General features: G+C 46.8%; 1 protein-coding gene and 1 long non-coding RNA gene across 2 annotated transcripts in view; both read left to right on the forward strand.

Moving 5' to 3' along the window:
* Positions 1 to 25,416, forward strand: part of LOC308588853 — a 271,876-nt gene that overhangs the window by 244,104 nt on the left and 2,356 nt on the right. The window lies entirely within an intron of this gene.
* Positions 187 to 24,793, forward strand: MRPL48 (mitochondrial ribosomal protein L48). Its single transcript, XM_081197477.1, has 8 exons — positions 187 to 343; positions 5,433 to 5,485; positions 7,806 to 7,849; positions 10,351 to 10,436; positions 12,906 to 13,072; positions 19,079 to 19,181; positions 20,704 to 20,793; positions 24,556 to 24,793. Exons 1-8 carry the CDS (start codon positions 323 to 325, stop codon positions 24,628 to 24,630), a joined length of 639 nt encoding a protein of 212 aa, XP_081053603.1. The 5' UTR covers positions 187 to 322; the 3' UTR covers positions 24,631 to 24,793.

Below are 25,416 nucleotides of genomic sequence, written 5' to 3' on the forward strand. Positions count from 1 at the left end.
ACCCAGACATGAGACCCCGCCTTCCTCTGTCGGTCTCCAGGCTCCCCCGTCCTTAACCAATCGGAGCAGCCGTCGGGAGGAGGACGCCGCTGATTGGCGGCGGCGGCCGTCTCCTCCGCGGCCTCGGCCACTTTGATTGGAAGAACAAAATTGGGGCGGAACCCTGTGCGGACGGGCCGGGTGAGCGAGGGGGACCCGTTTTGTCGTTGCACGCGAGAGGCTTGGGGGGCGTGTGTCGGCGGTGGACCCATAGAGACTCGTGCTTCTCCCGCTGCGTCGCCGTGGTTACCGCCTGGAGGGGTTCTAGGAGCGGCTGGGGAGCATGAACGCGGCTCTGGGCAGAGTACGTAAGCTTTTTTGGGTGGGCAGAGGGATGAGGAGAGAGACGGGGCGTTTTGACCTTCTTACTGCACTCCCAGGAGTCTTTGCTTCTGCATTGATTCTCATTAGCCTCCCTGGTCAAAGCAATAGCTCAGGGCCCAGTGGTTCTCAACCTGTGGGTCCCCAGATGTTGTTGGACTACAACTCCCATCATTCCTAGCCAGCATGACCAGTGGTCAGGGATGATGGGAGTTATAGTTCAACATCTGGGGACCCACAGGTTGAAAACCAGGCATAGGCAAACTCAGCCCTCCAGATGTTTTGGGACTACAACTCCCATCTTCCCTGACCACTGGTCCTGTTAGCTAGGGATGGTGGAAGTTGTAGTCCCAAAACATCTGAAGGGCTGAGTTTGGGGGTGCCTGCAATAGGTCTCTGCCATTCCCAGAATCCATTTCGGTCAGTGCCAGTGATTCTAAGCTGTGCCCATATGTTCTCCATGGGGCACCTTGTTAGGTGTAGGACTGCATTGCGAATTTGCCTTTAATTTGCCGTGGATCCTCTCTTGAGTGGGATGAGCTGACTTACAGGGTTTGGGGAGGTTAGAAAAGGTAAAGAACCCCTGACCCCTAATGGTCCAGTCGCAAACGACTCTGGGGTTGCAGCACTCATCTCCCTTTACTGGCCGAGGGAGCCAGCATACAGCTTCTGGGTCATGTGGCCAGCATGACTAAGCCGCTTCTGGCGAACCAGAGCAGCGCACGGAATCGCTGTTTACCTTCCCGCTGGAGTGGTATTTATCTACTTGCACTTTGACGTGCTTTTGAACTGCCAGGTTGGCAGGAACAGGGACCGAGTAATGGGAGCTCACCCCGTGGCGGGGATTCAAACCGCCAGCCTTCTGATCAGCAAGCCCTAGGCTCAGTGGTTTAGGCCACAGCGCCACAGAGTTAGGGTCTATGGGGTGTTAGGGGAGGGGTGGTAGCTCTGGTTGGTGCTCCTTTGGGTTTGTTTGACCACCTTTGTTAAAATTTATTTATTTAGTTTTTCAAATTAAAATTTTAACAGATATATCACACATAAATCATAGAAACAAGATTCCAAGGAATCTCCTGGACTTTCATCCTCCCCTTTGTGTGTCCTTTTTTTGAATCATTTCCTCCTGCATCTTTTATAATAATACAAAACCTTAACCTCTTCCCTTATGTCCGGAATTCAACCTTAAACTACAAGTGATATTCCACTCCTACTAACAATTTTAACTGTTTACAATGGTCTTTTAGTTGTAAATTTTCCCTGTTCTTTTTTAAAATGTTAGCCTTCCTGATTTCTGACTCTTCCGGTCATTTTAGCCATTTCAGCATAGTCCACTAACTTCATCCGCCATTCTTATCTGGTGGGAACTTTTATCTTCTTTCCATCTCTGGGCCAGTAACATCCGTGCATCCGTGGTCATATACATAAATGGTCTATTCTGCTCCTTTGGGATTTGGGTTTTTCCACCTTTGGCCCCCATTCTGCACTCAGCTCTCACCTATGGCTTCTAGAAGCTGTCACCAGGTGACAGCGGCCACACCCCGTGAAACGGCTCCCACTAGCCGGCTAAACCAGGTGAGGGTAGCTGATGGGTCTCACACCATCAGTGAGTTAGACACTTCACCTGCATGTGAAGACAGACTCCAGCTGATGGAGAGTTGGGTATGGTGGGAGAGAGTTGGGTACGTTTAGCCTGGAAAAGAGGAGACCCAAGTGGAGATACGTTGTTGTTGTTTAGTCGTTTAGTCGTGTCCGACTCTTCGTGACCCCATGGACCAGAGCATGCCAGGCACTCCTGTTTTCCACTGCCTCCCGCAGTTTGGTCAGACTCATGCTGGTAGCTTCGAGAACACTGTCCAACCATCTCCTCCTCTGTTGTCCCCTTCTCCTTGTGCCCTCCATCTTTCCCAACATCAGGGTCTTTTCCAGGGAGTCTTCTCTTCTCATGAGGTGGCCAAAGTATTGGAGCCTCAGCTTCACGATCTGTCCTTCCAGGGAGCGCTCAGGGCTGATTTCCTTCAGAATGGATCGGTTTGATCTTCTTGCAGTCCATGGGACTCTCAAGAGTCTCCTCCAGCACCATAATTCAAAAGCATCCATTCTTTGGCGATCAGCCTTCTTTATGGTCCAGCTCTCACTTCCATACATCACTACTGGGAAAGCTATAGCTTTAACTATACGGCCCTTTGTTGGCAAGGTGATGTCTCTGCTTTTTAAGATGCTGTCTAGGTTTGTCACCTTCAAATATCTAAAGCAAAGCTTTCCAAACCTTTCATGCTGGTTACACTCTTTTTATACAGGCATTGTTTTGCAGCACAGCAATTCAATTTTACTAGCAAACTGGAGGTTAAACTAACCCCTTCCCACCCCTGGGAGGAGTGCGGGGGCATCTGTGTGACACGCCTACACATTGCAGCCGACACATGAATGTGTCGTGTCAGTTTGCAACGCTCTGGTCTAAAGGACTGGCACATGGAAGATGGAGAAAGCTTGTTTTCTCCTGCTCTGGAGGGTAGGACTTGAACCCATGGCTTGCAAGAAAGGAGATCCTGACTAAACACCAGGAAGAATTTTCTGGTGGTAAGAGCTGCTCAACAGTGGAATGGACTTCTTCGGGAGGTGGTGGGCTCTTCTTCTATGGAGGTTTTTAAGCAGAGGTTGGATGGCCACCAGGGATGCTTTAGCTGAGATTCTTGTATTCCAGGGCGTTGGACTAGATCCCAACTCTACAACTCTATGACTACAAAACCCTACAAACGGTTTGGAGGTGATCCCAAATTTTGGAGTTTGTAGTTAATGAAGCTTCCTTCCTCCATTATTTGCCTGATGCTGTTTGCCTTTTTTGTCTCAGGTTTCTCCTCCCAAAAGGAATCTAGGTCTTTAAATGTTTGTCTCCAAGGGAGCACAGTTGTTCAGCCTTTTTTAGGGTTGCAGGATTTCATAAAGTAACATTGTTGAGCTTTTGGGGGGAAACCTACCCCAAACATAGTGATTTTAAGCTTTCTGAGCTGTTTCCGCTGATTTTTCCATCGCGTAGCCATACATTCCCTGACATTTGGCCAATTCGGCAAAATCCCCCCAACGCCATTTTTACACCCTAAAACCAGGACATCTCAGGAATTTTCCTGACGTATGGCAGGCCTAGCCTTTTTGATCTTTGTAGGTGATTTCAGAGCCCTCGCTAAGGTATTCAAAGCTGTTTTAATCCATCCAGGAAACTTGGAAGTTCAAGCCTCATGGGTCCCTTCCTTTGATTGTTTTAACCCCAGGTAGCTTCCCCCACCTTCTCCCGCTGTTTCCTTGCCACTTTTCCATTGTTGTTATTTTCCTCTGGTTAGCAGGAACCTCAAGGGGACGTGAAGTCATGTGTTCTCCCTCTTCTATTTTTGGAACTGTCTTGGGAGCCTTATAAGAAGTTGCTTACGCAACATAGGACTCAAAGGTGACCTACAAAGGCTTGCTTATCTCCACAACCAACCTGTCCTCATTCACTGATGCAAATAGATAACAAAGGGCAACTTGCTACCTAGGAAACTTGAGGCAAGCTAGCTACCCAAGGATTTGCACATTCTGAGAATGTTGATTTAGGGCTTGTCTACAGTTCCTCTTGTCCTGCTGCTTTCTCCCAGGGAAAACTGCTCTTTAGCGCTCAGTCGGAGCAAAAAGGCAATTCAGGTTTTTCATGGATTGCTGTTTGTTCCAATTTAGAGCTAAAGAGCAGGTTTTCACTGGGAAAGGACTGGGGCAAGGGGGACATCACTTGGACCCGTGCCTAAAAAGCACGAGTCAAGCGCAAAACTGCTCAGACCGTGCTTCCTAGCCATGGGACAAACAGAAGTGTGGTAGGTCCAATAAGGGCTGTTCCACCCTTACTCTGCCATGCCCACTTACCCCATAAAACACCGTGTGTGGATGGGTAAAGCCTTGGCTGCAAAGGAACAATTGAAAGCTGTAAAGCATGCTCTTGAATGTTGCTTTGCCAGCACGGCTTGCCTTTGGCTCCTTTAAAATTCAGCACCGATTGCAAGCCTTATAGAATTGGTTCCTTTTCGGAGCTCCAGATCAGAGACAGTTGGTGCAGAGGAACACTTTTCTTTTGCAAACTAGCCTTTGCGGTATACTCTGTTGCTTTGCTCCAAGCTCTTGGGTCCTGGTGATCCCAGGAAATCCACTCCTCCTCTCTCCTTGGAACAAGTAAGAGTGACTCCTCCATTTTCTCTTTCTCTCTCTCTCTTATCACCTCCATTCCCTAAATCTCACCTTTCATTTGCCCTTGCATGGCCCAAACTCGTGCCACCTTCCTCATATTTTGGATTGCAACTCCCATCATCTCCAGTCAGGTTGGCCAATGGTCAGGATTGATGGAGGGCGTCAGGTTGGCCAAAGCTTCCTGGATGCACCTATGCTTCCATTTCAGCCTTCCCGTTCCTTAATGTCATTCTTTATACAGCAATAGTAGACTTCCAGCCTCCCATCTATCGCTGTCCGTATCATCAAAACAAGTTAAGTGTAAACTGTTGTTCTGGGCAGAATGGGCTTAAAAAAACTCTTCTGTACTATTCTCAAAATATGTCACCAGGGTTATGTATGTAGACATGTTTGTTGGCATGGTTAGGGACAGGTGCAGGCTTGGGAACTTCCTCCCAGATTTGCTCTTTCCTTTTTAAAGATTGAAAGCCAGTGGGCAGATTTTGAAATAGATTGACTTAAGTGCATGTGTATCATCTTGAGCTGAAGACGAGTCTGTGGCTTCAAGAGTAAATCCAGCCTAGCATGTTCCCCATCCCCCTGAAGATTACGCTTTGGAAATACACAAGTACAAGTGACAGAGTATGCAAAAATAGAAATTGCACTCATCTGTCTTCCTGTTGTTCTTTTGTGAACACCAGCCTTTAGGGCTTCTAATAACAGGTTGAGAAGTTTGCTGGTGGCTTGCAAATGTGGAGCTTTGAAGTAGGAGGTGAACACTGGAATAGATTGCCGGAGAGCCATCGATGCCCTGAAAAACTCTCTGCGGTCTTTCTTGACATTTTAAGGGTATTTTTCTCTCCCCCCCCCCCTCTCCATCCCACTAGGCCTTCTACCTGGGAAAGGAACCCCTTTTAAAACAGACGCCTGCGCTTATCAGGTAAGGTGAATAACGTTGAAGCAAACATGACATCCTATCCTGAACAAATTTATTCTTGTCGGTAGGGCGGTAGCAGTAAAATAACCAAAATAGGTCAGGGATTGTGGCCTGGTCCTAAGGCATGTCTACACTGGAGGAGCAGCCTTATGTTCTCATATTCCACAGTCAGATGTACAACCAGGGAAAAGGGAAGAAACGACCCACCCTGACCCTCTGTCAGTTTACTCAGAATTAAGTCCATTTTTATGTTTATTTTATAGATTCATTGCGTGCATTTATATTCCACCTTTCTTCCAAGGCATCCAGTGTGGTCTACAGTTTTAAAATACTGTATTGTTCCATGTATCAGACGCCCCCATGTATAAGACGCCCCCCTAATTTTGGGGACTCCAATTGAAGAAAATGGGGGGAGATGGCCCAGAGTTGTTGACCTTTTGGGAAGGGGGGTTGCACAGAGATTTTGAGCTTTCCTGGGAAAAAAATCACTCACCGCACTGACAAGCGCTGCCTATCGCACGCGCCATAAACAGTCTGCCCAATCGCAACCATCGGCCGGCAAGCACACACACAATTGACACAGCAGAAGCCAATCAACAGCAGTCCTTGCCACATCCAACAATCACCATCGCAATTGCCGCAGCAGCAGCCAGTCCAAAGCAACCCTTGCCGCAGCCACCGATCACCACTGACAACTTCCTGCTCGCGGCTGCAACCAGTCGCCAGTCGCCCCTCTGCACTATCTGTGTATAGGGCAAGCCCCAATTCTGAACAATCCTCAGTAAAAAAGCTAGTCTTATACACGGAAGAGTATGGTACTTTGATTAATGGGACTTACTTCTAAGTACAGTCGTACCTTGGTTTTCGAACACCTTCGTTCTTGGACGTTTTGGCTCCCGAACGCCGCAAAGCTGGAAGTGACTGTTCTGGTTTGCGAACTATTTTTGGAAGCCAAACGTCCGACAGGGCTTCTGTGGCTTCCGATTGGCTGCAGGAGCTTCCTGCAGCCAATGGAAGCCGCACTTTGGTTTACGAACATTTTGGAAGCCGAACGGACTTCCGGAACGGATTCTGTTTGACTTCCAAGGTACGGCTGTATGTACACTTGGCTTTGGAGGCCAGCAACTTCCTACTGAGAACCTTTTTGCTTGTGTCATCTGCCACCTGTGCTGACTCCAAAATCCCCCATGCTGATCAGTGGGGAACAGAGGAAGCTGTTTTATACAGAGTCAGGACAGTGGTCCATCCTTCTCAGCATTTTCTAGAGTGATTGAAAGTGGCTTTCCAGGGTTTTTGGCAAGGGACATTCCAAGACGCTGGAGATTGAAGCAGGAACCTTTTGTGTCTAAAGCAACCTTTGGCCCTCCAGATGTTTTGGACTACAATTCCCATCATCCCTGACCACTGGTCCTGTTAGCTAGGGATCATGGGAGTTGTAGGCCAAAACATCTGGAGGGCCAAAGGTTGCCTATGCCTGCTCTATCCTATCTGCAGGCAAGACCTTTTGGGCCCTTTCATAACATGCAGTTTTTGTTCAGTTTCTGTTAATTGATTCTCATGGGAACTTACAGATTCTGGCTTCACACAATTAACTCAAGGCAGTGTCAATTTACTCTTGGCAGAAAGCCAAGGTCTGCTTGACCTAGAAACTACTTACTCTGATTGGTTAACGACCAGCACTCAACTCTGTTATCTAGAAATGCTAGCACAGTTTGGTGTTAGGTGTGTTGAAGGAGTAGAAGTGCTGTGTATGGCTAAGAGAGAGAGAGAGAAAGAAAGGATTTATTTTGCTTTGTTTTGTATGCAGAAACTCTGCTGGTTTTATTTTTTCCTTTTAATAAATCCTGTAAATAGTTATTCTGAGTCAAGCTGACTAGTCATTACCGCCGCAACTAGCTTCCTCACTGTGCAGGAAAACTCTACTACGTTTGGGCTAAAGCCAATAGGGCTATGCCTGACACTTCAAAGTTCCATGAGTTTTGTCATTATGCTTAAGAAGGCGCTAAATGTCAGCCTTAGGAAAGTTTCGAAACACGAAACACACGCATGTGGGTGAAGGAAGTCACATTGGTATTTGGGTATAAGGGGAGGTGGTTGCAGGGTTAGATGTGGGAAATTTGCAGAAATAATATATTCATGTTATGTACAGTGTTGAAGGTGTATGGCCATTAACATGTCATGTGAATTCATTGAAAATAATAATTATTTTATTAAACATAAAATAAAATGGACACAGTAAAAAGAGAAAGAAATTTTCAAAACATTTTGCAGACGGAGACATCAAGAGCCGGTAATGATGAACATTCTTCTCCTTTTCCTCTAGTCTTGCCTTAAAAACGTCCGGAAGGAATCCTGTATGTTCCGCAGGTAAGAATTGATTTCCAGGAACTTCTGCGCCAATAGCCTGAGTGCTGTGCTCTGCTTTGTTGAGTGGAAGTTATAATTTCCCCCTCTCGTGTAGAGAGGCAGCCTGAGAATGGACAGAGCAGGCCTTCCACTGACAGCGTTCACATCAACATTATTAATGACGAGAAATGACAATACATTGCTAGACTAGCCTTTGACCATCCCAGATGTTTTAGACTACAGCTCCCACCAGCCCCAGCCAGTGTTGGTTGAGACTGATGGGAACTGCAGTCCAAACACCTAGGAGATGGTTGAAGGCTAGTCTAGCACACGTTAGCATAACAATGGTTTGAATGTTTTGCTAGATGTGATACAGTGGTGCCTCGCAAGACGAAAAGAATCCGTTCTGTGATTCTCTTTGTCTAGCGGTTTTTTCGTCTTGCGAAGCAAGCCCATTGACGGATTAGCGCTATTAGCGGCTTTTAGCTGCTTTTAGCGGCTTATCTGCTGATCGGATCAGCTGATAAGCGGCTTAGCGGCTTAGAAAAAGGGGGGGAAGGGAAAAAAACCAGCAGGAACTCGCAAGACATTGTCGTCTTGCGAAGCAAGCCCATAGGAAATTCGTTTTGCGAAGCACCTCCAAAACGCACCTCTTTCGTCTAGCGAATTTTCCGTCTTGCGAGGCATTCGTCTTGCGGGGCACCACTGTACTGACAAATCTTCCCAAGTTCTTGCCTGCAGGTTTGCAGCCTAAACATTTCTCACATGATTGATTCAAGAGTAGGGGTGCATACCCTCTTTCTAACAGTAGTCTGTAATCATCCTTTTTCCTCACTTGATCTCCTTGTTTAGTGAAAACTGAAGCTGAAGCATACTAGCTGCTTGATCCTGTGCATGTTTCATTGTGCATTAATCACAGGGTGGATAAAAATCAATGATTTATTTTAAAAAAATATAAAAAATTGGATTTTTAAAAAATTTAAATTGGATTTTTAAAATCAAATGCTTTTGGGCGAAAAGTCTTTCTAAAGATAGTTTTCTATTTAAGTTACATTATAGTCCAAAGGCTATTCATCAGGAAATAAGGATTTGTTTTAAGTTTTTCATATGTGCAGTCTTTTTTTCTTTTAATTGTTTAACCACATCAGTTAACAAGCATGGATGCATATGCTATAATGTTATTGTTTTAGTTAAATAAATTGTTTCAACTGTTATTCAGGAAATGGTTGTTTTTCTCCTTCCAATAAAGTACAGCAGAAAAGTTGTCCAAATATAAATAGTTAACTTATTAAACCTCACAATAATTCCATAATTATCTGTCTATGTATTTCTAAGAGTATAACCAAATCAGTAATTTTTGATATAACTGTAAAAACTACTCTGAAAATTTATTGTTCCAAAAATGAAACCTTCATTTGGTTGTAAATATGCAAGAATGAGTCTTTCTGTAAAAACATGATTTAAATCAAGTCTTACTGACTAGTGATTTAAATCAATTTTATTTAAATCAAATCCACCCTAATTAATCATTTTGAGCTTGGGGTTTTGAATAACCATGCATTGGATAGGATTGCAAGGGCTTGTTAAAGCAAATAGCTTTCAGATACCCATCCACTCTCCCTTCGTTTCTATGTCCTTGGGACCTCTCCCCAGTGCCCAATGTCTTTGCTTCTTCTTCTTTTAATAATTTTTTATTCACTTTCTTTTCTGTCATTACAAACATCTCTTATCAATAACATACATATTACACATCTTCACCCCTTCCCTCCCGGGCTTCCCTCAGCTTCCATTTCTGGTTTGTTACCCCCTTATTACATACTGCTGTTTCTTACAATCCACTATATCATTTCTTCATTATTTTAAATGTTCTCTATTAATAAAGATGTGAGTGTTTATTTAAATCCTGCCATCAAGTCAATGTTCTTTCTTTGTTTCTGTAAATATATTATAAAAGGTTCCCACGCTTTTTCAGAGTCACTGTTGTCCTTTTCTCGTAGTCTATCCGTCCGTTTTGCCAGTTCTGCATAATTCATCAATTTCTCTTGCCATTCTCTAGTCTTCCAGTTTTGTTCTATCATAGTTCTTGCCGCCGTAGTAGCATAGATAAATAACGTCCTCTTCTCTTTCGGCATATCTTGACCTAAAATACCTAACAGGAAGTCTTCTGGTTGTTTAACAAATGTTACTTTCAACATTTTCTTCAATTCATTGTATATCGTTTCCCAATATATTGGGCAGTGTCTTTGCTTCTTGATGCAGCTGCTGTGAGCGTCTGCTGTGCAGCTCCTGCCGTCCCATTGTGACACCTGTGGCTCATTTGTGGTTTCATTTGAGCGGTTGAAGAGAAGAACGACACAGAAGGCAGCAGCTCCTGCTTTCGCCTGACACTGTATTTCAGGAAAACGTGTTTGCCATGGTGAACCCAATTTCCTGGGTTCCTTGGAGCACAGTTCAAAAAGCGCTTGGCTAGTGGATTTAAGGTTTCTGAAGGGACCTAACTGTGTCTGTTTTGTTTCCCAAAGGTAGCACGCTGCTGGACTGCCCCAGGCAGTACAGATCCCAGCCTACTCATCACATTGGCCGGTTCAAATACTTGCTCCCCAAAGAGGTAAGCACCTCTGATCTTGGACTCTGCTGACTGGGCAGTTTCTTGAAAGAAAAAGAAAAAATCAGAGATTGATGGGAAAACCTTCAGTGTAAACCATTTGATGTGGATTGGTGGAGTTGAGTAGCGCCTGTTGTATTTCCTTTCTTTCCCTCTCAAAATATTTTTATTGATTTTGATGTGAAGAATTAATAAAAAGAAGGAAAATAAAAAAGGAAAAGGGAGCCGGCATACAGCTTCCAGGTCATGTGGCCAGCAGGACTAAGCCGCTTCTGGCGAACCAGAGCAGTGCACGGAAACGCCGTTTACCTTCCCACTGGAGTGGTACCTATTTATCTACTTGCACTTTGACGTGCTTTCGAACTGCTTGGTTGGCAGGAGCAGGGACCGAGCAACCGGAGCTCACCCCGTCGAGGGGATTCGAACCACCGACCTTCTGATCGGCAAGTCCTAGGCTCTGTGGTTTAACCCACAGCGCCATCTGCGTCCCTGCTGGCTACTAGCCATAATAATAATAAATTTTATTTATACCCCGTCCTCCCCAGCCAAGACCGGGCTCAGGGCGACTAACACCAGGTATAAAAACAATTGATTAAAATGCAACTTAAAAACAAGATTAAAACACAACATTAGAACATTCAGTAGAAACTCAAATCAAAACCTTTTTTGGGGGATGAAAACGTCAAATCTTCACCAAGGCCAACTATCCAGACTGGTCCTACATTGGCCAGAAAAAAGCCAGGAAAGTCCCCAAATAGGAGTTCCATCACAGAAGGAGAAAGGAAAAAGGAAAGAGGGGGAGGGGATCAAATTGATTCCAAGCCAAAGGCCAGGCGGAACAACTCTGACTTACAGGCCCTGCGGAAAGAAATCAGATCCCGCAGGGCCCTAGTCTCATGAGACAGAGCGTTCCACCAGGCCGGGGCCAGTGTTGAAAAGGCCCTGGCTCTGGTTGAGGCTAATCTGACTTCCTTAGGGACCTCTAGGGTGTTGCTATTTGTGGACCTTAAGGTCCTCCGCGGGGTATACCGGGAGAGGCGGTCCCGTAGGTACGAGGGTCCTAGGCCGTGAAGGGCTACGCTTTGCCTCCACAGTCAGGGGCAGCAACGGTTCTGAATACCAGTTGCTGGAAACCACAGGAGGTCAGAGTGTTGCTTTTGTGTTCGAATCCTCCTTGCTTGTTTCCTACAGGCACCCAGTTGGCCACTGTGAAAATTGGATGCTGGACTAAATGAACCATTGTTCTGATCCAGCAGGCCCTTCTTATGTTCTTATGTTCCCAGTACCGGGACCAGAGGGGGTGGGGAAGAGCCGAAATGGTCTTGGAACAATTAAAATCTTTCCCTGCTCTTGACAAGCTAGGACAAACTGCTCCTATTTCAACTTCTGCCTTCGAGACATTCTGCCCAGATGAATGATTGGTTCATTATCTTTCCAAATCGCAAAGGCCTCCCCTTTCAGACTTCTCGTTCTCCGAAAAGTTCCAAGAGTGGCTTTCCATCTCTGCTGCTTGGCAACAGCACACAACTCAATTTGTGCTACTTCGCGTGTGATCCTAACGCCCCTTTCTGCTACTGGAGGGCGTCTGGAGTCAGGCAGAAGTGCCAATCTGGAGCTGGTGCAGCAGAGGAAGAAGAGGAAAAAATCACCTGCCATCTTGGTCAGAGTGAGCAGCAAGGCTTGGGACAATTGTTGTATTGTTCCTTGTTCGTATCTCTATGCCACTTTCAGTGAGACGAATCCTAAAGTGGTCGCCTGGGGTTTAGGATTGCTCTGCCCATATACAGTCATACCTTGTGTTGCATTTGCTTCATGCTACGTTTCATCCTACGGGTGGCGCTGTGTGTTAAACCACAGAGCCTAGGAGTTGCCGATCAGAAGGTCGGCGGTTCAAATCCCCGCAACGGGGTGAGCTCCCGTTGCTCAGTCCCTGCTCCTGCCAACCTAGCAGTTCGAAAGCACGTCAAAGTGCAAGTAGATAAATAGGTACCGCTCCGGCGGGAAGGTAAATGGCGTTTCCGCGCGCTGCTCTGGTTCTCCAGAAGCGGCTTAGTCCTGCTGGCCACATGACCCGGAAGCTGTATGCCGGCTCCCTCGGCCAATAAAGCGAGATGAGCGCCGCAACCCCAGAGTCGGCCACGACTGGACCTAATGGCCAGGGGTCCCTTTACCTTTACCTAGCCATCAGTAGCCCTCTCCTCCATCAATTTGTCTAATCCTTTTTTAAAGCCTTCCAAGTCTGCCTCCTCTAGAGGGAGTTCCATAGTTTCACTATGCACTGTGTGAAGAAGTCTGTCCTTTTTATCTGTCCTGAACCTTCCGGCCTTCAGCTTCGCTGGAGGAAGTTCCAGCGTAAGGAGGAAGAAAAGCTCCACTCGATCCATTTTCTCCATGCTGTGCTTCAGTTAGATGCTTTTACACTTGCGGGTGCTCCCAGCTGCGTTTGAGACAATTCTGCTTCTTTCTTCTCAGGTTCCCAAGAAAAGGAGGTTACAAATGAAGGAGATTGACCCTGGGACAGAACACGAGTATGGAGTCTTGAACATCGTCATGACCGGCTACGACATGACCTTGGTCGAGCACTACGCGCAGTACGTCCACAAGCTCTGCAACCGACACTCCATCAAAGTGGAGGAAAGGTATAGATTTCTGCTGGATCCCTTCCTGTGTTCTCCAGTGAGAGATCTACGCTTTGCCTCGTGCGGTTGAATGTTGTGGGCTGGCAAGCCTGAGGCCCTCCAGATAGTGGGACTCCCACTGCCCATCAGCCCCAGCCAGCTTGGGGCCCAGTGGTCAGGAAGGATGGGTGTTGTAGTCCAATGACATCTTGGAGCTGCTTGTTGTTGTTTAGTCATTTAGTCGTGTCCGACTCTTCATGACCCCCTGGACCAGAGCACGCCAGGCACTCCTGTCTTCCACTGCCTCCCGCAGTTTGGTCAAACTCATGCTGGTAGCTTCGAGAACACTGTCCAACCATCTCGTCCTCTGTCGTCCCCTTCTCCTTGTGTCCTCCATCTTTCCCAACATCAGGGTCTTTTCCAGGGAGTCTTCTCTTCTCATGAGGTGGCCAAAGTCTTGGAGCCTCAGCTTCAGGATCTGTCCTTCCAGTGAGCCCTCAGGGCTGGTTTCCTTCAGAATGGATAGGTTTGATCTTCTTGCAGTCCATGGGACTCTCAAGAGTCTCCTCCAGCACCATAATTCAAAAGCATCCATTCTTCGGCGATCAGTCTTCTTTATGGTCCAGCTCTCACTTTCCTACATCACTACTGGGAAAACTATAGCATTAACTATATGGACCTTTGTCGGCAAGGTGATGGAGCAGGGGTTGGCAAGCTGCAGGTGAAACCCGAAAAAATAGAATATCGTGGAAAAGTTTATTTCAGTAATTCAACTTAAAAGGTGAAACTAATATATGAGATAGGCTCATGACATGCAAAGCGAGGTATGTCAAGCCTTTATTTGTTATCATTGTGATGCTGCTTGTGCACCTTTTTCTTCCACACTTTCCCCTTCTGCTTAACTTTCCATTAATGTGCTTCAATACAGCACTTGGGAACTTCTGCAGTTACCTTTTGAGGCTTACCCTCCTTATGAAGGGTCTCAGTGATGGCTTTCTGCACAACTGTCAGGTCACCAGCCTTCCCCATGATTGTGCTTCCTGCTGGACCAGACTGAGAGGCCATTTAAAGGCTCAGGAACCCACTGCAGGTGTTATGGATTGAATAGCTACTGCACCTTTTCACAATATTCTAATTTTCTGAGATTGTTAATTTGGGGTTTTCATCAGCTGTACTCCATAAACATCACAATTATAACAAATAAAGTCTTGACATATCTCGCTTTGCATGTCATGAGTCTATCTCATATATTAGCTTCCCCTTTTAAGTTGAATTACTGAAATAAATGAACTTTCCCACGATATTCTAATTTTTCGAGTTTCACCTGTAAGGCCCGGGGGCCAGATGCTGCCCCCCAGGCTTGTAAATCCAGTCCGCAGACCCTGCCACCTGCTCAGTCAGTCCCCGCGTGCTGCGGACGGCTCGCCGCACAGGGACTGACTTCTGCGACGCTGACACAGCTTCTGGGCGGGCGGTGACGCTGGCGCGGCTTCGGATTGGCTACAGGAAGTTCCTGCAGCCAATCCAAAGCCTTCCTGCCCATGGCTGAGGTAAACCCAGCGCAGCTGTGGACGCCAGCGGGCAGGACTATTGGATCAAAGGTCATGATGACACCTTTGCTTGATCAAGGATAACAAGAGGGGAAGGATTTGCTGAACTAACAAACTGAATTGGAATACAAAAAAGGGAGCTGCGAGGAGGTCCGGGAAACAAGCAAATGAAAGATAAGTAACGGAAAGATTGAATTGTTTTTAACTATTTTTATTTTGTATTTTTCTTTTTTCATTTTGTAATATTTTGAAAATCTTAATAAATATCTTTAAAAAAAAAAGATCATTCAATATGTGCGAAGAGGAAACTGCAAAATGGAAAAGCCAAATTGCTGAGTGAAGAATCTTAATTATTCTCAGAGGATTTGTCACTGGAGGAAACCCCAGAATGCCTCAGGGCATCCCCACCTTTGTTGTCTAGGTGGCCACCTAAATGCGTTCTCTGGCTGCTTCTCTGGCTGCTTAACCTGCTGCGATTTGTCCTGATGACATGGCTGCAATCTTCGGTTCTCATGCAACTTAAAAAACCATCGCTGGATTGCATCTGTAGCATGTAGTCACACACACTCCCTCCCACCTCCAAAATTGGATTAAAATCTGCTGGGATCCTACCATCCACTCTTTCCTGCCACTTCAGTGCTTACTTTCCGAATTCTGCTTGACCAATCAGGCTGGCCCTCTTTCTCCACACCCCCCCCCCCAGCACCGATGCTTCCTGCTGATACAAACTGGCTAGAATATTGGTGTGAAAGAGAAGAGAGTGCCTTTAATAGGCACTCAGAATCCACAAATGCACTCTGGTGTCTAGGTCAGGGGTCAGCAAGGTTTACCAGCCATGGGCTGGATCACTCCCATGGAGATTGTCTGTGGGCTGGACTGGCGCAGCGCAATGCCGGAAATCCCATATGCGTATGTGTGCGGTGCCGGAAATTGCTTCTGCGCATGCCCAGATGCCCAAAATCGCACCTGCGCAGAAGCAATTTTCTGCGTCTGGACATGCGCAGGCGCAATTTCCGGTATCTGCGCTTGCGCAGACGTGATTTCCGGCGCCGCTCAGCAAGTCCCCTCGCTGTTCCGCGCTGGTTTAGCACAGTGCGCGGGGGACTCGCCGAACAGGCGGCTCAGTTCGGGGGTGGCTTGGGGGCCGGTAAAACGGTCTTCGTGGGCCGCATTCGGCCCATGGGCTGCATGTTGCCGACTCCTGGTCTAGGTCCATGAAACATCGTGTGATCTTTGAGGAAGAAAGGGGATTGTCTTCCATTGTAGTATTCTGAAATCTGTTGGGTGGTTGGGTGGTTTTTTAAAAAATCTATTGTACTCTATTCTGGACATCTTAGAAAAGACTGGAGGGTTATGTTCAGCATGAACCTGCTTCTCTCTCTCTCCTGAGTTCTTCCTGTTGTGTGAATAGACCTCCTTTTTTTCTACCCAGCCCAGAGACAAAGGTCCATTCAGCCTCTGCAGCTTGACCTTTTCCCTCTGCTTGGCTCTTTGAAAATCCCAGGAGCTGATCAGATCAGGCAGAACAGCAAGCTGGCTTTGTTCCGCCGCAAAGAGAAGCCTCCCAAAATAAGATATCTTTAAAGGAATGTGTGGAATGGGCTTTTGAAAGGTGGTAGATAACATCGGAACGAAGGCTCGCTGGATTGTGAGATGGAACAGAGGAGGCTCCCTGCTATATATATGAAGTTAGACCTTTGGTCCATCTTGCTTAGGGTTTTTTACATTGATTGGCAGCAGCTCTCCAGGGTGTCAGACGAGGCACTTTTCGTATTGGAGTGTTTCTTCCCCCCGCCCTGATTGTGTTTGATTTCTAAGTGTTTTACCCAGTCCTTTAAATTGCGTTTTTATTTTCGCAGAATGTGCATTGGAAGGCATTGGTGTAGTAGGACAATGTGACTGGAGAGGATAATGGATGGGCAGGGCTCAGAATCTGTAACCTCTTGAATGCTAGACATATTTTCAAACTTCTGTCTCTATAATCATGAAAGCTAGAAGCGTCTCATGAATCCAGATTATGTGCTTGGTGTCACTTTTCTGCATGGGTCACACACATTAACAGCCCCCCACTTTTTTCCAGTTCACAAACAGCGGAAGCTTGCTTGAGCCAGTTGCAGCCTGTGCATTGAGCTAACTGCACATTGGTGTTTGTTCCTTTGAGACCTTTGAGCCAGTGTGGTGTAGTGGTTAAGAATGGTAGACTCGTAATCTGGGGAACCGGGTTCGCGCCTCCGCTCCTCCACCTGCAGTTAATAATAATAATAATAATAATAATAATAATAATAATAATAATAATAATAATAATATAATATCTTTATTGTCATTGCCCCCTTCGGGGACAACGAAATTACTTGACTGCTCCATAAAAACACTAATTAAACAATACAGTATAATACAGCAAGGGAGATTAGATGACTTTCAAAGTCCGGGCTTCCCATTCAGGGCCGAGATCGCTCTGGAGAAGAAGCTGTTCTTAAGACGGCTCGTTCTTGTCTTCATCGTCCTGTATCTCCGTCCCGACGGCAAGAGCTCGAAGAGACAGTGACCAGGATGCAATGGATCTTTTACTATGTCCAGTGCCTTCCTATGGCACCTTGTGGCATAAATCTGCTCTAAGGTGGAGAGTGGGCAGCCAACAATGCTCTCCGCTGCCTTAACAACCCTGCACAACCCCATCCTGTCCTGGGTAGTACAGCTTCCGTACCACACACATAAGCCATAAGTGAGCACGCTCTCAATGGCACAGTGATAGAAGGCAAGCAGCAGTTGCTGGGTGACCTTGGGCTAGTCACACTTCTCTGAAGTCTCTCAGCCCCACTCACCTCACAGAGTGTTTGTTGTGGGGGAGGAAGGGAAAGGAGAATGTTAGTTGCTTTGAGACTCCTTCGGGTAGTGATAAAACGGGATATCAAATCCAAACTCCTCCTCCTTTCCAGGTGAACAGTACATGCGCTGTTGTTACCTCGCCTCACACATCCTTGCTGGGCAACTGTGCTCCTCAAAAGAGGCGGCGCTGAGAGTACTGCCTGCCCCAGAGGTGCACTTAGTGTGTAAAAGAAACCAGGCTTTTAGTGTTGCAGTTCCAGGCCTTTGGAATGAGTTACCAGCCAATTGCCCAGCATTGTGATGTTTAGACAGGGGTCAGCAAACTTTTTCAGCAGGGGGCCGGTCCACTGTCCCTCAGACCATGTGGTGGGCCGGACTATATTTTGAAGGGAAAAAATGAATGAATTCCTATGCCCCACAAATAACCCAGAGATACATTTTAAATAAAAGCACACATTCTACTCATGTAAAACACCAGGCAGGCCCCACAAATAACCCAGAGATGCATTTTAAATAAAAGGACACATTCTACTCATGTAAAAACACACTGATTCCCAGACCGTCCGTGGGACGGATTGAGAAGGCAGTTGCGCTGGATCCGGCCCCTGGGCCTTAGGTTGCCTACCCATGTGTTTAGACATCTACTGAATATGTTTTTCTTTAAGGAGGCTTTCCCTGTATTGTGACCAAGTCACTTATGACATATTACCGTAATCATACATCTGCAGGAATGGTTTTATTGGAAAGCTGGTAAAAATGATACCGCTTGCTTATAGAATTTGCATGGTGGTTTTTTTGGCATTTCATCTTATTTTTATCTTTTTCTGTATCACTTTGATTGCCCTACACTGTAAATCAGTCTATAAATTTGTAAAATAATAAATAAACCCCAGACATCATTTTTTAAGATGGCAGGAGATCCAGCATCTTAGAATTGGAACTTTCATTTCAAGTCAAGTTCCTAGGCATTAATGCTGTGGCAGATAGCATGTTCAGATTGTTTAAACCAGAGGGGAAGTTGCACAGGGCATCTGGGTTTAGTTAATGTTGCTTCTCCCGGGCTACTAGAAAGAGAGACGCTTTATAAAATATATGCAAATCTGCATTGTTTTTGCAAATTGCAAAAATCAAGCTTTCTCGGCATCAAATTTTAATGAACTTTCTCCCAGTTGAAGCCCACTCAGGGAAATTCAGAGCTCAACGGGAATGTTGCTGTCTCATGAAATCACCCAACCGAGCGCTCTGTGTCTCCTGCAGCACTCTGGTTATCTTGAAAATCAACCTACGGGGCACGTACTTGCTATTTCTGGCATTACACCCACCCCATGAGCCTTTGGGACGAGACCTGTAAACAAATACGCCTTGCTGGTTTTTGCAGAAACCATTTTCAATGCAGATTTCCCCATTCCGCTGGCACAGAGGTAGGAGTTTAGCGCCAACAGGCCTCATTAACGCAGGCGGCTGTGCTCCATTTAACGAAGGCAGCCAATCTTGTCTGCATCGCTAATTTGTCATGAAGGCTCCCTCTCAGGAGCCTCGCTCCCTGGGGCTGGAAGTTCGGTTCTTTCTGCTGAATAGTGCAAAAGTCTCCTTTCTCTCACTCACCCCTTTCGTGCCTGTGGAATGCTGATAACATCTGCTGTTTCCACAGCTATGCGATGCCCACCAAGACCACGGAGGTGATGCTGATGCAGGAACAAGGCTCCAAGGCTCACCTGGATGCTGTTCTTACAACCCACCAACGTGTTGTTCAGGTAGGAGGTCTCACCTGCCCAATTTCCTCTTCGTTTTTGTCTTTTTAATAGTATGGTGACATCATGTTGCCCGGCAGTCTTTCAGCTGAGTTATCTGTGACTTCTTTGGAGTAAAAGGTAAAAGACCCCTGGACGGTTAAGTCCAGTCAAAGGCGACCATGGGGTTGTGGCGCTCATCTCACTTTCAGGCCAAGGGAGCCGGCATTTGTCCGCAGACAGCTTTCTGGGTCATGTGGCCAGCAGGACTAAGCTGCTTCTGGTGCAATGGGACACCGTGACAGAAATCAGAGTGCACGGAAACGCTGTTTACCTTCCCGCCGCAGCAGTACCTATTTATCTACTTGCACTGGTGTGCTTTCAAACTGCCAAGTGGGCAGGAGGTGGGACAGAGCAACGGGAGCTCACTCTGTCACGGGGATTCACACCGCTGACCTTCCGATCGGCAAGCCCAAGAGGCTCAGTGGTTTAGGCCACAGCACTATCCGCCTCCCTCTTTTTTGGAGTACACTAAAAACAACAGGGGCAGTGCTGGAGATGCAGTCATTTTAAAGCCCCACTGCTCTACTTTGATCATCTTGGTGGAACACTTCTGCACACATTACAGTAGTGGATAAAGGTAAAGGGACCCCTGACCATTAGGTCCAGTCGTGTCCGACTCTGGGGTTGCGGCGCTCATCTTGCTTTATTGGCCGAGGGAGCCGGCGTACAGCTTCCGGGTCATGTGGCCAGCAGGACTAAGCCGCTTCTGGCAAACCAGAGCAGCGCACAGAAACGCCGTTTACCTTCCCACCGGAGTGGTACCTATTTATCTACTTGCACTTTAATGTACTTTCGAACTGCTAGGTTGGCCGGAGCAGGGACCGAGCAACAGGAGCTCACCCCGTCGTAGGGATTCGAACTGCTGACCCTCTGATCAGCAAGCCCTAGGCTCTGTGGTTTAGACCACAGCGCCACCCGCATTGTAGTGGGTAGATGAGGTCAGTTCCCCACATTTGGAATAGAGTGTTTTACAAGGGAGACCAGAACAGAGATACGCCGCTGTGGAGCTCAGTAGCTGGCATAGGTCAAGTTTTTTCCTCAATGTATAAAACGGGGGAAGACACATCTATCTCCTTCAGAGGAAGGTTTGGATATGACAGTAATAAAGAAACGCGTCTTTTCAGGCCAGCCGCAGACCTACGTAAGAATCCTGGTTTCACACTGTGCCTTTGGTTCCTGCTGGAAGCAGGCTCTTTTCCCCCATAATCTTTTGTATTTGATTTTCCAAAATATAATCATACAACATAAAATAGTACAAAATCCAGATATTGAGATGACTCTGAATCTCCTGACTTTTCCCATACTTTAAAAATTGATTTTCTTATTATATGATTCTGAAAGCCTTTGTGTTACTTTCATCTTATCATAATGATGTGTACTGATAACATAATAAGCCCGGTTTTATGAGGGGGGGTTGCTCTCTTCCCCTTATCCGACAACGATCCATTCCGCTTCTTTTTTCTTTTTTCCTCTTCCCCTTCAGATCAGCGGTTTGAATGCTGCATTCGCTCCTATTCTCTTGGAAATTGTTCAGAATAATCGGCCGGAAGGAGTCCATCTGTTAGTGAAAGAGGTATGTGGATTCTTACTGAAGCGTTCAGGTTTAGCATTGTGGCTCCTGGCTTTTAAGCTATTGTTAAAAAACAGGTTCTGAGAAGTGCTCCAGGGGACACACACACACACACACACCCTCTCTCATGCGCATCCTTCCTCCCTCCTGAATTTGGTAGTTGGACACCTCTTTGGAATAAACTCCCCAGCAGCCATGATACAGAGCCTCCCTGATCAGACGCAGTTTGCCTTGGAATACCAGGGGCTGGAGACAAATTACAAGCCTGGTAGATGAAGGGAACGCAGTGGATGTAGCTTACCTTAATTTCAGCAAGGCATTTGACAAGGTGCCCCATGATATTCTTGTAAAGAAGCTGGTAAAATGCGGTCTTGACTATGCTACCACTCAGTGGATTTGTAACTGGCTGACTGACCGAACCCAAAGGGTGCTCATCAATGCTTCCTCTTCATCCTGGAGAAGAGTGACTAGTGGGGTGCCACAGGGTTCTGTCTTGGGCCCGGTCTTATTCAACATCTTTATCAACGACTTGGATGATGGACTCAAGGGCATCCTGATCAAATTTGCAGATGACACCAAACTGGGAGGGGTGGCTAACACCCCAGAGGACAGGATCACACTTCAAAACGACCTTGACAGATTAGAGAACTGGGCAAAAACAAACAAGATGAATTTTAACAGGGAGAAATGTAAAGTATTGCACTTGGGCAAAAAAAAAAAAATGAGAGGCACAAATACAAGATGGGTGACACCTGGATTGAGAGCAGTACATGTGAAAAGGATCTAGGAGTCTTGGTTGACCATAAACTTGACATGAGCCAACAGTGTGACGCGGCAGCTAAAAAAGCCAATGCAATTCTGGGCTGCATCAATAGGAGTATAGCATCTAGATCAAGGGAAGTAATAGTGCCACTGTATTCTGCTCTGGTCAGACCTCACCTGGAGTACTGTGTCCAGTTCTGGGCACCACAATTCAAGAAGGACACTGACAAACTGGAACGTGTCCAGAGGAGGGCAACCAAAATGGTCCAAGGCCTGGAAACGATGCCTTATGAGGAACGGCTAAGGGAGCTGGGCATGTTTAGCCTGGAGAAAAGGAGGTTAAGGGGTGATGTGATAGCCATGTTCAAATATATAAAAGGATGTCACATAGAGGAGGGAGAAAGGTTGTTTTCTGCTGCTCCAGAGAAGCGGACACGGAGCAATGGATCCAAACTACAAGAAAGAAGATTCCTGACAGTAAGAGCTGTTCGACAGTGGAATTTGCTGCCAAGGAGTGTGGTGGAGTCTCCTCCTTTGGAGGTCTTTAAGCAGAGGCTTGACAACCATATGTCAGGAGTGGTCTGATGGTGTTTCCTGCTTGGCAGGGGGTTGGACTCGATGGCCCCTGTGGTCTCTTCCAACTCTATGATTCTATGATTCTAGGAGGGCTGTTGTCGCTGTGCCCTGGAAGAAGCAAAGATCACCAGTGTTGAAGCAATGATTCTTCAACATCAGCTTTGTTGGACTGGTCATGTTGTGCGGATGCCTGATGATCGTCTTCCAAAGCAACTACTCTATTCTGAACTTAAAAATGGAAAGCGTAATGCTGGTGGTCAGCAAAAGAGGTTTAAAGACTCTCTCAATGTAACATGTAGTACAGTGGTACCTCGCAAGACGAATGCCTCGCAAGATGGAAAACACGCAAAACGAAAGGGTTTTTGGTTTTTTGAGTTGCTTCGCAAGACGATTTTCCCTATGGGCTTGCTTCGCAAGACGGAAACGTCTTGCAAGTTTGTTTCCTTTTTCTTAAAACCGTTAATACAGTTGCGACTTGACTTCGAGGAGCAACTCATAGCACGCGGTGTGGTAGCCTTTTTTGAGGTTTTTGAAGACTTTGGTGATTTTTGAAGCTTTTCCAAAACTTTTCCGACACCGTGCTTCGCAAGACGAAAAAAACCGCAAGAAGAAAAAACTCGCGGAACGAATTAATTTCGACTTGTGAGGCACCACTGTATAGGTAAAGGTAAAGGGACCCCTGACCATTAGGTCCAGTTGTGACCGACTCTGGGGTTGCAGCGCTCATCTCGCTTTATTGGCCGAGGGAGCCAGTGTACAGCTTCCAGGTCACGTGGCCAGCATGACTAAGCTGCTTCTGGCAAACCAGAGCAGCACACGGAAACGCCGTTTACCTTCCCCCCGGAGCAGTACCTATTTATTTACTTGCACTTTGGCGTGCTTTTGAACTGCTAGGTTGGCAGGAGCAGGGACTGAGCAACGGGAGCTCACCTGTCGCGGGGATTCAAACCGCCGACCTTCTGATCGGCAAGTCCTAGGCTCTGTGGTTTAACGCACAGTGCCACCCACGTTCCTAAAATGAAGTATAAACGCTGACAAAAATGTAGTATAAACACCGACAACTGGGAAACACTTGCCTGCGAACACTCCAGTTGGAGAACAGCCTTTTCCAAAGGTGTCATGGGCTTTCAAGACACTTGAACTCAGGATGCAAGGGAGAAACGTGCTAAGAGGAAGGCACGCTTGGCAAACCCTCACCATAATCAACTCCCACCCGGAAACCTATGTCCCCCACTGTGGAAGGACGTGTGGATCCAGAATCGGTCTCCACAGTCACTTACTTACTCATTGTTAAAACCGTGTTTATGGAAGACAATCTTACTTGGCTACAAGGGATCGCCAAAGAAGAAGCAGCAGCTTGTGGGGTTCCAGGATGCACCTACCTGTCCATTGCTAGGAGGATGTCAGACCTGATGGATCTTTTGCTCAGACCCAGCAGGACTCATGTGGAAATGGTGACTTCTTGAGACAAGCTTCACAGCAGATTTGAACCTTGGTGTCTTTACTGCCTGGTCCCTTTGCACCACAGGGAATTTGTTCCAGAACAAACGAGGGGGAAGTTTAAACCAAATGGCTGTGATTGCAATGGTAATGGAAAGGACCAGAATCAAGCAAAACAGGCAAATTACCACGCACCCCACGTATTTGCATACTTTGGCTTTGAGCACAGAATCTGAGGGCATAATTGATTTTACAATGTACAGTCATACCGCGTGTTGCGTTTGCTTCAGGTTGAATGTTTTCAGGTTGCTTCCCGCAGTGACCTGGAAGTACCAGAAAGGGTTACTTCTGGGTTTCGCCGCTTGCGCATGCGCACTCAAAATGTGCATGCGCAGAAGTGGTGAATCGCGACCGACCCGCACAGACGTGGGTTGCATTCTGCTCGTGTTGTGAACAGGGCTCTGGAATGGATCCCGTTCGCAAGCAGAGGTACCACTGTATTCTCAGTCTTATATGGCCACCCATGTCCTGTGCTCAGGAGGGGCGCAAGGCATGTGGTTTCTTTGCCAGGCAAGGTGCAAAGCCCTTCTTTTGCACCCTGTGAATCATAAATGCACAGTTTTTAAAAAACTGGGCAACGGCCACCCACCCGCGACTCCCCCAGTCTGTCAAAACAAAGGGGGAAGGGGGCAAGAGATCAGGAAAGGCTTGGGAGTCATGGGCAGGCGGCAGACCGTTGTCCCGTTCTTTAAAAACTGCGCATTTATGTTTCACAGGGCGCAAAAGAAGGGCTTTGTACCTTTATACAATCTGCATGTGTGCTTGGGCCCAGGGTCTTTTGCCTCACCATCCCCACTACTGACTCCCTGTTGCTACTCAGCTTAAAAAAAAAGTGCCCCCGGATTCATTGAAAAAAAATCTGGCAACCATATGCTAGTATCTATAACGTCCTGCTGTTGTTGTTTCCCCCTCCCTGTCCCTCCACAGCACACGGAAGAAGACTTCAAGGTTCGGCTGAAGGCACGTCCAGAACTGGAGGACCTGCTTTCTCAAATGAGCTGAGTCAAGCACATTACAAATACCCATTTTACATCGGGGTTTGTGGCCGATCGTCGACCTTTTCGCAACGTTCCACGACACGGTGGAAGTGGACCTCTGTGTTTGCTGCAAAAGCCAACACTGTCATAACGAGTCTGTTTTTTCATAATAAATGGTTTAATCTTTATGGCGTGCTTCTACGGAGTGCTGTAACATGAGGCAATTTCTGCTGCTGGAGTTAAGCAAAAGTTCATTGCGTCACCTGTACCAATTTAGACTTCTGCTTACAGAATCTGGGTAGAGTTTTCTGGGTATAGTACTGTGTACAGGGTATCAGCACTGTGTACTGGGTATCAGCACTGTGTACAGGGCAGGCCCAACTAGTTTATTGAGTGTGTGTGTGTATTGAGAGAGGGGGGGGATAGGGAGAGGGAGAGAGAAAGAGAGTTAAGGTGTTATCAAGGCCTGAGCTGTAATGTGCCCCTGAGCTGGGCTGCTGCTCTCATGTCTGGTGGGGGAGCTTTCCCATCCTGTCGTGAAGAAATATTCAGCTTTTGGCAGTGTTAGACACTGGGATAGAAAAGCAATTCCCCACATGACTCCTGGAACCTGGGTTGTGGGTGCCAAAGCAAATTGTCCAGTAGTGTAGCCTCAAAGGCAACATCTGGATTTTGAAATCGGCACAAATAGAGCTCTCTAGCAGATTTCTTCCCCATTCTGTGAATTGGTCTTAAAAGCAGTTCCGTGTGCATATACAACACCAGTCTGACCTGCCCTAAACTATTCCCCCCCCCCAGTCCGGTTGAACGA

Source organism: Podarcis bocagei, assembly GCF_964188305.1.
Source record: "Podarcis bocagei genome assembly, chromosome: 6".
Lineage (NCBI taxonomy): Eukaryota > Metazoa > Chordata > Lepidosauria > Squamata > Lacertidae > Podarcis > Podarcis bocagei.

What these genes read in the sequence shown, in the direction of transcription:
- MRPL48 (XM_081197477.1), top strand. Translation starts at nt 323, where the DNA reads ATGAACGCGGCTCTGGGCAGA. An exon ending in AATACTTGCTCCCCAAAGAG is followed by an intron (nt 10,437 to 12,905) that starts GTAAGCACCTCT and finishes CTTTCTTCTCAG; the next exon opens with GTTCCCAAGAAAAGGAGGTT. An exon ending in TCCATCAAAGTGGAGGAAAG is followed by an intron (nt 13,073 to 19,078) that starts GTATAGATTTCT and finishes CTGTTTCCACAG; the next exon opens with CTATGCGATGCCCACCAAGA.